This window comes from Lingula anatina, chromosome 1, assembly GCF_051362555.1.
Source record: "Lingula anatina isolate TDL-2025a chromosome 1, LinAna3.0, whole genome shotgun sequence".
Classification (NCBI taxonomy): Eukaryota; Metazoa; Brachiopoda; class Lingulata; order Lingulida; family Lingulidae; genus Lingula; species Lingula anatina.
The window spans coordinates 52,961,421-52,974,663 of NC_141767.1; the positions used below are offsets into that span (position 1 = coordinate 52,961,421).

The 13,243-nt window shown below is 33.4% G+C and overlaps 2 protein-coding genes across 2 annotated transcripts; one reads left to right on the forward strand and one right to left on the reverse strand.

Annotated features, from left to right (window-relative positions):
- Positions 1 to 435: 435 nt before the first annotated feature.
- Positions 436 to 1,899, reverse strand: LOC106163867 (ribonuclease kappa-B). Its single transcript, XM_013541569.2, has 2 exons — positions 1,712 to 1,899; positions 436 to 1,186 (listed from the first exon to the last, which is right to left on the reverse strand). Exons 1-2 carry the CDS (start codon positions 1,784 to 1,786, stop codon positions 950 to 952), a joined length of 312 nt encoding a protein of 103 aa, XP_013397023.1. The 5' UTR covers positions 1,787 to 1,899; the 3' UTR covers positions 436 to 949.
- Positions 1,900 to 1,903: 4 nt separating this feature from the next.
- On the forward strand, positions 1,904 to 13,100 carry LOC106163866 (pleckstrin homology domain-containing family F member 2-like). Its single transcript, XM_013541568.2, has 9 exons — positions 1,904 to 2,087; positions 3,844 to 3,908; positions 4,282 to 4,419; positions 4,735 to 4,798; positions 7,852 to 7,977; positions 8,886 to 8,995; positions 9,879 to 10,017; positions 10,363 to 10,466; positions 11,188 to 13,100. The coding sequence occupies exons 1-9, from the start codon at positions 2,072 to 2,074 to the stop codon at positions 11,203 to 11,205; spliced, it is 780 nt and encodes a 259-aa protein (XP_013397022.1). The 5' UTR covers positions 1,904 to 2,071; the 3' UTR covers positions 11,206 to 13,100.
- Positions 13,101 to 13,243: the final 143 nt, after the last annotated feature.

A 13,243-nucleotide genomic window follows, 5' to 3' on the forward strand; every position in this document is an offset into this window, starting at 1 on the left:
TACTTTAATTACACAAGTTTATCTAATATAAGTCAAATTTTAATATTAAAATATCCACTGGAGTAGGAAATGTTGAAACTTTACAAAATGAATACTGTTTGTGAAAATCCTTTGTGACTTTTGATCCTGTGATAACAAATGTTTGGTTCAGAGCTTTAAACAGAAATGATATCATGAAAAGTGCCTGGCACTAAAGACTTTATTTTTTATTTTTGTAAACGTCATATAGCACAGGTAATTTAACACTTCTTCCTCACAATTTTCCAAAAATGTATTTATAATAACTATCCATTTCATTTTGGTTTCCTCCACTGATACAGAGAAAATGTTCCATTAAATGGTAAAATATTCAACAATGACTATGCTAACAGTGCAATATCACATCAAAAAAAAAAAAAAAAAAAAAAAAAATTCCATACAACAAAACCCACTTCATCAGTTAACTATTTGGTTGCCATAATTTTTATTCAAGGTGCATTTTTCTGTCTCTTCCATTTTTAAGTTAGTGTGCTTAGTGATCTTACTGTGCTTGTTTATCATTAAAGTCAAATTCAGTAAGAACTTAACATATGTTAACTAGACATCAAAGAACATTCTACTTACTGTGTACAATTCTTACAACAATAATTTACACCATGTATTTACAGTAAACAAATATACTACATTGCAAATAGAAATGTAGGTCTGCACAATTCCCAGGATGTAGGAAGGTTTGCTACAGACATTGTTCTTGATAATTCCTGACCATAATGAGTGTGTGTGCAAGTTACAATTCCCATTTAAAACAGTCTTGCATCTACTTGACACTGCCATATCACATTCCTGGGAGTTAACTGTACAAAGTTATTGATAATGACCTATGGTCACACACAGGCCAAATGTGTCCAGTTTCACCAAATTTGATTTAAAGCGTCTTTCAGCAATCCAATTTTGAGTCTGTTACAAAGTTCTATGACATCACATAGCTGGCCCTCATGTTCCACTTGAATTGAACAACAGAGAAGATCAAAATGACAACATATATACCACCAGCAATGAAACAGTTGTAAGCACTAGTTTGGTAGGCTTCTTCAATCAGGTTGTTTGCTGCCTCAACTGTACCTGCTTTATGGACTTTATCATGGTCAAAGTTTACATCCTCAATAAAGGCAGGGCTTTTGATTATGAAAAACACTCCCATCAGAATCTGAAAAAGGGAATATATATGTATATATATATATCAAATTAAGCTCTTTGCTGACTTAATATTTCCTACATGTGGATAAGTAATATGAACTTAGTTTTCTTTTTCAGAATTTGCTTTTTTTTTACCTAAATTAGCTATTGCCACTACATTGAAAGCATCAGATTTTATGAAACTCTGTCATTTTGTGATACAGGCCCTTGGTAGTTGTGTATTTCTGTTGATGGCTCAATGTCACATGACTCCCAATGTATTGAATAATTCTGCAATTTTTCTCATACCACGAATGATTATCAGGTATTTTGCAAATGAAAACAGGAGATACTCTCTGCATAACCATTTCCAGTTTCCTGAATTCAAATGCAAAAATGGGTTACTGTGAAGAATTTTTATTTCATTTCCTGACCCTAGAAAATACAGTATCACAACGAATCAATCAGTGTATGTAGTAGTATTCCCGCGACTCCTACCACGCGTTGCAAATAGTGTGGTTCAACACCCAGTGACCTTTCATCAAAATTAACTTACCAGCATAACAATTCCCCACGCACTAGTAATTATTCCACATAATGATAACTTCGGTCCACAAACCGGACAGCCCATTTTGATAATATTTTCTTCACCGAATGTGTACTTTTGCCGACCGAGTCGATAGTCACTTGACTAGGAAGTGACGCAGAGGAAGTTGATTTCACTTATCCAGCACTAAAAGATATTAGGATTGGGCCGTTTTATATTTGGTACTGGTGAATAGCTGTTTTTAGCCAAAAAAGCATCTATTCTGTCTGCTTTTACCCACAATTTTGATGATAAACGTTGAAGGATTTGAAGCGAGTGTCAATGTTTTGTAGGAGTGATTTTGTCACGTGATCACTCAGACAGGCCAAGATGGTGGACCGACTAGGTAGGTGTTACTGTATAAAAATTAGTCATATCACTTTTTCAGTTTTCATTATAGTATTTTACCATATATTTTAAGTATACAGTTTGCTCTTTGCACTGGTGTTCATGTTAAATGAGGGTCATAAAATGTATTTATTCTCACCAAAATATCGTTTCTGGTGTCACATTTCTGACAGTTTTGCCCGTTTCACTAAATTATGGTAAATATTGAATGTGTAGATTAACGTTATGGTATTACAGTTAATGGTATTAGTATTAAAGAATCAGTAGTAGACAGCGAGATTTGTTGTTTTATGGAATCCCAAATGTTACGTGATATATCTGTCAACTTTTGTCACATGTTAGATCTATAAGAAACTAGTGGAGACACCATTTTTACACATGCACACTTTGCTACAATTTTATGTTGGAAAAATAAGAGGTAATGAAAAATGCTTTATGGTCAACATGTACCAGTAATGAGACTGGGTTGTATGGAATGCCGTTTGTACAAGAAAGATGAAAGAATCATTTTGACCAGAATTTTTTTTTTTTTTTTTTTTTTTTTTTTTTTTTTTTTTTTTTGCGAGGTGCTAGACTTGCCCTTCAAGAAATCGACGGAAAATAGCTCTTTTTCAATTTTGAATGGGCACTGTAGAAAACATATAACAGCTAAAGCTCTCAAATTAAGCACATATGTGTGATATCATGTGAAAAATAAGTTCTGTAAATTTCAATCCAAGCAGTTGAGTACATTTTGAGACAGAACGCTTTAAATGTGCAGCAAACCATAACGCTAATCCCTTCAAGATCTCGACGAAAACCGGAAGTGCGTCATGACGTCACTCGTCTAAGTTCATAGACTCGCCCTTCAAGAAATCGACGCCTTCAAGAAATCGACGAAAACCGGAAGTGCGTGTTTTTTTGCACTGTTTTTCCTGTTATGCCCATCGTAAACACTGTGTTGTCAAGTAAAACGAAGCGTCTGATACAAAGTATCAAACGCGGCATTCACGTGCTTGCTTGCGCTGCGTTCAGTACACTTTGTTTACACTGACAAGTCTAGTTCAGAAATGCACAATGTTTTTCTATATAAATACGCAGTTTCAATTTTGATTAGTGAATATTCTTTTATCTGCATGGTCATTTTCCGAACATTTGTATAAGCGACGAAATATTTCTCATCGGAAAATCACCCAGCAGCTCTCCAAGTACAAGCGAGTGACGTCATGACGCACTTCCGGTTTTCGTCGAGATCTTGAAGGGGTTACGGTTTGCTGCACATTTAAATGATGATGATGATGATGATGATGATGATGAAGATAATTAGTAACAGAATTTCTGTAAAAAAAAGCAATCAGATGATACACTATTGAGAACCATTTTATATACTAGTATGCTAGGTTTGTAGATTATGAGAATTAAAGTGCAGCTATACTTGTTCTACTGTGAAACTTATCACTTGGGCTGTCCTGGAAAGAGAGGGGCAGGGAGGGTTCAGAAGTGTTTTCTCTGTACTTTAAAAGTTGACCAGTACATGTAGAATAGACATAAGAAGAGACACAGTAATCTCATACTGTAAGGTTCAAGCTGTTCAGTGGATAGGGTTCTGCAATAATTATCATATTGTACTATTAACTTTAGCAGTATCACAGGAAAAAATTGTCATCCTATACCACATGTAGTCAATTGCCAATGTATTCCATGCACAGATATATTCAATGAAAACGTATAATTATAATATTTTTTTTAGTTAATTTTTTATTATATTTTTTCAGTGAACAGCGATGCAAATAACAAGCGTATTGCATTTGTGGAACAATGCTTTGGGTCTTCAGGACAGGTGGGAAGTATTTTTCATGATGATTGAATGAAAACTACCTCTCATAAAATCAACAGTTAATAGAATTACTAAATTTATTAACTGTGTAACCATTAAAAACTAGAGTATGTGGTCAGTTTTTATATTTTTATGGAATCAGCAGATTTTGCGTAAAGCTTTCACCGTGCTTATCTTTGATATATTTTCTCAAAATCTCTTAACGCCACAATACACCAGTATCAATAATTTTCTTTTTGAAAAAAAAATACCCTCTGTCACACCATTTTTCAGTGCTTAAACACTACTGCTTTTGTCTTCAGCTATGTTGGCTTAATCCATTATGCTTGTAATATTATTGCCTTATTGATAATATAATGGTTTCCTTATTTTATAGCCTTTGACTGTCCCAGGACGGGTTCTGGTAGGAGAAGGGGTGTTGACTAAGATGTGCAGGAAGAGGCCAAAGCCAAGGCAGTTCTTTCTCTTTAATGATATATTGGTGTATGGAAATATTGTTATAAATAAGAAAAAGGTGGGCACACAACTGCAGTTTTAGACAAAGTCTTAAAGTATATTGAATTTGCTCAGAAATTTTCCATGTCTGAGAAGATAATCGATTTAGTTACTTACACTGTTTTCTCTGGCTTTTTTTTTATTTTATATTTTTATAATGAAGACGTTTTTTTATTTTATTTTATATTTTGTATAATGAAGACTTTACCTGGTAATGACCAAAATATCATAACCAGGCAAAGTGAAATATAATGTTTTGGACTGGAACACTTAAGATTTAGTTTGCAAATTACTCAGTATTTATTTACGTATTTATTAAAACTTGTATTTTCAGTACAATAAACAACATATTCTACCACTAGAAGATGTCAAATTGCAGTCAGTTGAAGATGAGGGAAGTGAGTAAGCTTTTACAGATTGGTTTTAAGCAAGATAACGTGTATTTTTGATATTTTCACATGTTCATCTTTCTCTCAGATATGAACTAAAATTGGATTACACAAAGATCATAAAAGATCTCTATGATGTTGATACCCAACTTCCATGAATTTGATCTTTGGTTTGTTCTATTGCAGGCCTCTAATGTCTTCAAATATACATTTAAACACTTGATTTAGATGTGTAGTCACTTCAGTATCATAGTTAATATAGGGTGGATGATTCTAATTGGGTCAAGTTCATATCAGCTGCTGACGTACATGTTGTTTGTAGTAATTATTCATCAGATTTGAATAAAACAGTATTTTATAATTCCCAGAACTATGTCCTAATACCTGAAAATGCATTCTGAAGTGTGTGTTTGATTTGTATCAGAAAGCATGGTTTTGTAAGGAACAAAAACAAAATAATACAATTTTATACTATATGGAATAATTTTGGAATGAGTGACTTGTTTAAAATGTATGGATAAATTCTTTAAAAGTTTATGCTCACCTCTCTCTCTCTCTTTTACACACACACACACACACACACACACACACACACACACTGAGTTAAATTCCTCTTATGTGGCACCTTGTCCACGTGGGATAAACCACCACTGCATACATTATCGTGGTGCCATAAAGTCATTAATAACTGAATTCTGGAGAATATAGAAATCTGACCAGCTATTATTTACCCTCTCAGTTTGTTCTTTATATGAAGCACATGTATTTTAAGTCACTGCTTTGAAAATGTGGGATACTAGAAATGGATATACTATTAGTTCATGATCTTATGTTGTTCATAAGTGATTATTTATTTACCATAACTTTCCTCCACAAAGTTGAGTGAATACTACATTGCTAAGTATCTTCAACTGGTACTTGTGTTATCTACATATAAAGGTGTATGTCATAGTGGTTTATCTTATCTCAGAATTGAATTCTAGATTTTGGTATTCATGTGGCATTTTATTGTGATTTAGAGCTGTAATATAGTTTCTAAAGCTAATTTAATGCTTTGGGCCTAGAGCATTTTATGTGCTTGATATTGAATTACTATAAAATTCATATGGCCAGGTAAAATACAACAACAAAATGCATATTTATGATATATGAGCTACGTGCCCATTGTCACTGTTTGTGATACTTAAAATGGATATTTGTAATTGACCTTTTAACATGTAGTGATATGCAATCAGAGTGCAGTACAGTACTAGCATATTGATTTTTATATCCAAAAATTCAATATTTTTTACAGTTGGGAGGTCAAATAATTTTGTGTTCTTTAATTTTGCCTTTATGGCTTGATCTATATGGCAAAATTTTATTAAATGTGTCTCATAAAAAGTTTGTTTGTATTGCCGTGAAAATACTTATTAGCAGTGACATCTTGTATATCCTCTATAACTAATAACAGTTATTAATGCTTTGATCACAGGCAGATGAATTTTTGAAAAGACCAGTAACAAGGTTTCATTTAACTTGCAGAAAGTTAACTTTGGTTATACTTCTAGCACCTTCAGTCCAATTGATAACATTATATGACAATATGTGCACATCCATGACACTGGGTAACAACAGTGGGACATGGGCAGCAAAATTTCAACATAGTGCCAAACTTGTGAGCAGGCTTACCACATTGTGTTTTGCTTTATATTAAATTTTTTTGGAAAATGTAACATTAAACATATTCAAAAATTATCAGGAAAGAGTACACTAAACTTCACAGAGTTGGCAAAGCACACTGATCTGGAATCAGTGGTTAAACAGCAATGATATGAAATCACCATGCGTGCAAAAAGCAGGAACAGGATATAGCTTATTCAATTATTCTCATTCAATATTGATGTGACCGGGATGTTATGTCCTCAATGGAAACCTCCACTGTATGTTAAGTCCCTGAATAGGGAAACAAAACTACACGCTAGCTGTGGTTTCGCTGTCATGCATCTCTGAAGGGATCGAAACAGGATTGGGTCACAACATCTGTGATTATAGGCTGAGACGACAGGATTTCCTTACACCTTATTGTTTTATGCAAAGCAGAGTGTATTACAGATATTTAAATCCTGAAATTGAATGATTTGTATAGTTCACGTGTATGGGAGATCATACTTTTGTACTGAAGTTGAAAATGCAAATGATTGGCACATTAACCCGTTTTCTTCACCCATCAGAATTTGCGACAAAGAGCAATTTTTATATTTTCTTACTGTGTGTGCCATAAAAACATGACAATACTATTCTAAGAGCTTTCTTTTCTAGAATGGACAGCTGCAAAACAGACTGGTATGTCTTGTCTCAGATTTAAGTGCTGTTTGATTGTCATTTTCGGCTAAGAATTAAAAAGTTTAAAATACACAGCAATGTTTGGAAACACAAAATTTTTTGTTATAATAAGACAAATCCATCCCCTTTCACACGAAAGCACCCCCATTTGTAATCAAACGCATGGGAACATTTTGACAGACTTTCAAAGATGACAACCCACTGTTGTTACCCATGGCAAGTATTGTGGAGGTGCAGATATATATATATATATAACTAAATTCCACCTATACTGTAAATCCAAAAGAACCCAAGAAACAAATATAATCTCATTATACACGTATTTGTTCTTGAAAGATAAGTTTCTGGCAGAAAAAAATATTTCTGGGAAAAATATGGACTGACAAAATTTTGTAAAAAAAAAAAAAATGGGCATGCTGGAAAAATCTTTTGGAAAACACTTAACAGTGGTTTTTGTAAACAGTCAGTATTTTAAGGTTTTACCAAACATGTCTATGAAACATAATATTTATCATGAAAACATCATTTCATGATTAATAATATATCATGAAATGTTGTTTTCATGATATATTATGTAAATAACTTTTCATTAAATATATGTAAGGGGGGGTGTGTGTGTGTGTTAAATCCATTGATACATATAGTTTTGAACATGTTATATATAAGGTGAAATAAACTTAAAAAATGCTGTCAAAATATCAGTTGAAACATATTTAGTTATGGTGCTTGTGTTTTAGGTTTACGAAATGGATGGCAGATTATTAGCCCTAGCAAGTCCTTTACTGTCTATGCAGCCACTGCTACAGAGAAAGCTGAGTGGATGGCACATATAAACAAATGTGTACAAGACCTCCTAGCCAAGAGTAAGTTGTTGACTCTTGTTTAGGATAACCCTAATACTGGAGATTATTATTATCAGAGAGCAGTACATACAATCAGTTTTGTTCATGATTATGTTTGCCAAGATGAAAGTGATGATTTATTGCCCAATATTATCTGTCTGGCTTTATATGCTGTCAGGTTTTTCCTATGTTTATGAAATGTATTGTTATTATGAAGACCATAACTCATTTTGGAGTGGAGTTCTGGTAATGGGAGGTGGAAAATGGCAGCTGCACTGTGACCAGGGACTTGTATCACATACCAGTTTGTCTTATTAGATTTTTCTATTGATGGAGGGAATTTTTTATAATAATATGAAATCAATCTACTGTTAAAACAGACTTATTTTCTATTCATGGGGTTTGAGAACATTCTATAAAATGGGATTCATTTTCCAGTGATTCTGAATGATGCAATATTTAGAGATAAATCTTCTGTAAATAGTCAGGCACTGGGGCAGCAGAGCCTTTACCATAACTGCACTTCATAGAGAGTGATTTAATGCTTGAAGATTTGTTTTGCAGCGGGCAGCAGTCTCAAATTGCTTCTTTTTTTAACTTGTGTATCAATGTAATTTAGGGAAACATATTGTTATAAAAGTGTTTTTGGGAATATGACATTTGTTGTCACTTGTATAGATATATAATGACCATTAAATGTTCATATGATACATACTCATGTGATGCTCTCTGTGTGTTTTCTGTTAGTGGCATTTTTTTGTGATATTTGGTAGCTTCTTAGAAATTTATTCAAAAATAATACCTTTCTTTGAAACTATAAAGCTTAGGTTTTATTTTAAGAGGGTAGATGAGAAGAGTCAGACTATTTTGAATTTTTGTATTGTTTGCTTTAAAAATTCATAGAAATAGCTTGCTATTTATTTATCCAGGAGGAAAGAAGCACCAGGCAGTGGATGACAGTCCAGTTTGGATACCAGATTCCGAGGCCAGTAAGTGCATGCAGTGCAACAGAGTGGAGTTCTCTATTCTAAATCGAAGGGTAGGCATAGTGTTGTATGTATAAAGACTTACTTAACTCAAGACTTAGCTTTTTCAGTAGAAAAAAATCTCTGTCACTTGGTATTTAATATATATATATATATATTGTATAATTATATCATTGTATGTAATCTGGTTTATTCATTGGATTTTATAGTAAATTTAAAATGTACCACATTTTTATATAGACTCACCCTTCAAGAAAAGATATTTTCAACAAACTGACAAAAAGTGGAAGTACATGAGTACATGTTTTTTCACTGTTTCCCGGTGTACCTAATGCAAACACTGTGTCATGAAGTAAAAGGAAGATTTTGATACAAAATATGAAAGGCAGCATTTATACAGACTTGTTCACAATGTCTTTGATGTGTACACACTCAGAATTCAAGAAACAAGATTTTAGTTAACTAATTAGTTTAAATTTTGTTTTTTGAATCTTCTTTATTCTGCATGGATATTTTCTCAAAATGTGCAGTGTTGCTCATCAAAAAATCATTCAGGAGCTTCCCAAATACAACTGACTGATGTCACAGTGCATTTCCATTTTTGACGAGATTATGAATGCATAAGCATCATGGTTTGCTCCAAATTTTAAGCGTTCTACTCAAAAACTTATGTAACAGTTTGAATTAAAGTTTGGTACATAAATTATTTATATGTCATAACTCATTGCACCTGTGCACAAAATTTGAGAGCTTGAGTTATCCAAGTTTTTTCGACAATGCCAGTTTCTCGAAGGGTGAGTGTAAGCCAGTGAAATGCAGATTTATAATCCCTGCCCACAACTTGATAAATTTGAATTATTAATTCTCCAACTCTTAACTATGCAACCATGCATACATGCACACATTTATCTTTGCAAAAAGTTACATTTATTTCAGCACCACTGCAGAAAGTGTGGCCGTGTGGTGTGTAACCCCTGCTCCAGCAAGAAATGGCTGCTTCCGCAGCAGTCTTCCAAACCTTTGAGAGTATGCTTGAACTGTTATGATCAGTTAGCTGCCAGTGGATCAAGACCCGGTAAGTGAGATATAAGCAGATTGGAAAATAGAAGGTTGCTGGCTGTTCAAAGCATGTATTCACTTGTCTGTATTTTGGAAGAGACCTTGTTTATGAAAATGTTGAAGTTACGATGTGAAATCACTTTGTTGTATCATAAATGAAAATTATCAAACGCAAGCGGAAATATTTTCATACCTCATAATCCAACTACCTGGCTAATGAACATTTTTGCTCACATCACAAGTCACCCTACTTTTTGTTGTATAAGGTTGTTAATACAATTTCAATGTGTGTTGAGATCAGTTTTCAGAATAATGTTCTTATACAATGGTACTTAGTAAATTTATCATAATTATCCTGTAGATGACAGACTAGTTACCAATGCTGGCAGTCAGGAGTCGTCAGGGGAAGATTCCTCAGATGATGATGATGATGAAGAAGATACACCCACTGTCAGGGATAATGAGGTGAGAATATTGTCCTGAAGCTACCCTCAACCATGGTCACAAATTGATTTTTCACTGAATTATCACAAATATGTCTCTGGCGTATTCATGACATGATTCTCTGCTGTGACCCTGTTCTGAAATTTCAACCCTGTTCTGAAATTTCAAGGATAATTACAGGGTGGGTAACCGTTTGCATAACTTCTAGACACAGCCAATTAACAAGTCCTTGCCAAATCTGACTGCAATCAAGGCAGTTAATTGGTCTGTCCTTATTGGCCTGATTTGCTGTACTCGATCTCGGCTGTCACCTTGATTGGCCAATGAAACTAAAAACCACAAAAAACTACTTTAAAATTCCTTACTAGTTTACCATAATACAAAAAGGAAGAAAAACTATCAATGTTAGATAAGCACTATAAGCATTTATAAAGTTGCTACATATATAGTTAGATGTTTTTTAAACAAAGATGGGCCCACACAGATAAAAATCCAAATAAAATAGAAAAGCCATCAGATCATCAAACGAACTGCCCGTACCTAAAAAAAGTGGTATGTGTTAGTGCTAACCATTCTGGGGCTCTGGCAGAGAGTATCCTGAAACTAGGTTGTTTTGATCAGATATGTTGTATTTCTTGTAAAGATATTGATAACAACTGTTTTAATAAAAAAAAACTTCAAATTCAAGTTACATTTTCCAAAAACACACTAGCTAGTACATGCTTCCTGTCTTACATTCCAGCCGTCATTCTACCAATGAGGGGTAAAAACTGCAGAGGATGCAGCTTCTGAGTAATGTACACTTCTCCATTTTTATGAAGAAGAGCAGTCAAACTTGAGTTGTGATTACTGTATGCTTCACTTGTACGTGGTTCAACACTCAAAGGGAGGATCGTTTGTTTATTATTCCAGAAAATGGCTGGATGGAAAAGGCAGACAAACAAAGAAACAAATAGAAATATGTTTTTCAAAATAGGATTTATAATGCAGTGTTTAGAGTTTATTTACCCAAGCAGCACTCATGATATGTGTAATATTGTGCATAAGTCTTTGTTAATGCAGCAGTTAATAATTATCAATTAAAATCTCGTCTGTACATGCTTCTCACGTAATTAAGCTGGAATTGACTCTGTTCAGTGCAGTGGGATATAATGCTTTTGCTTCCCTCTACACAGCATGATGGACTTAGCAAAGCCTAAACAGGTTTCTTGTGGAGATAAAATTTTGTGGCAAGAAAATGAGAGGTGGCAATTGTCAGAAACTATTGTCAGTGTGTGGAAGAAAATGCCGATATAAAACTTTAATTTATATATTAAGTAACAAATGCTTTAAAAATAGTGATGGCTACTTGTAGGATGCTATTGACACATTGGCATCTCACTTTGAATCTGTACAGTAAAAGATTATATATTATCCCCATATCTTGTATGTATTGAAAAGCAATAAATAAAATTCTTATTCTATGAGTTATTGAAACAGTTGAAAATATTGTAATCCAATGATGAACATGGAAATAAAAGATAAGCACCAATGTAAAATTAGATAATTTCTGAGATTCACTGTCAATAATTGAATTGTGCAATCTCTAATAAAATGCCATTTTTGGCACTGTGCTTTTTTTTTACATTTTGAAATGCATATATTAAACAATTATACATAATTTATAGTTTTTCAGCGAAACTAAAAAAAATATTAAGTGCAAATTAAAGATAATTATTGGAAAGAAAAGCAGTAGTGCATGAGCATAATTTTACAATATACATTCTGTGTAATTGTCTTGTTTAAGTAGAGACAGTGCTGTGAACCCTGTTGATATTTTTGTTAAGAGCATCAGTACTTTATCATATTGTAAATGCTTCATTCCTGGTTTACCTTTATGCATATCAGTCTTCAGATCATCTTATCTAAGCCAGTAGTTATCTATTGTGCAAGTAGCTTTTTAATGTATTTAACTTCATGTACAAAGTCTTGATGTATTGATCTTTATTTCCTGGAATATAATGAAACTACATGTATGGCTACTGATGATGTATGACACATATACACATTTCCTTATATTCTTACACAAAGTGTTCATTGAGTAAAATTTGGTATTTGGCAACCATTTGGATTTATTAAAATTCATTTATAGTTTTCATCACAGATTTCAATATGATGGTATTATAAACCTTTCTTTTAGGATTCAATTGTTAGACAATACAACTATTTAAGTTTCCTTAAGTTGTGAATTAAATGTTAAATTTTAAATCTAATTATTTCCCTCGCTCACTCTGAATGCTCTTAGAAGAGGAGTGTGATTTCAACTTCACAGTCATTAAGGCAGTATTCACAATTTAAGGGGCCATTCAGAATGAGGGATGCAGTAATTAAATCTCGGCTCCATTCGACCAGACGCGTGAGGAGGCGTGTGAGAGGTGGAGAGACCATTACAAGATTAAGTGGTCTTCCTTTCATGTAGGTCCACTATATTTAGGCTGTGGACCAGTTAGCACTCGGATCTTCTCATTCTGAATGGCCCCTAAGAAAGGTGTAATAATTCTCATTTACTTTTATGTACATATGTCTGATTTTGTAGTCGTTGAATAGAAATGGATCTGCCAACACTAATATTTTAGAGGTAACAAAGTAAAATTCATAATGCAGAAATGAGCAAAATGTTGTGTTCAATTGAAAACTTAGAGTTTATCTCTTCGCGATCATGTTTGACATAACAAGGGCAACTGTAGGAAATATTTAAATGAATATTTATGCAGGAAAATTCATTTTTTTTAAATTAAACAGGTTTCTGTTATGGGATT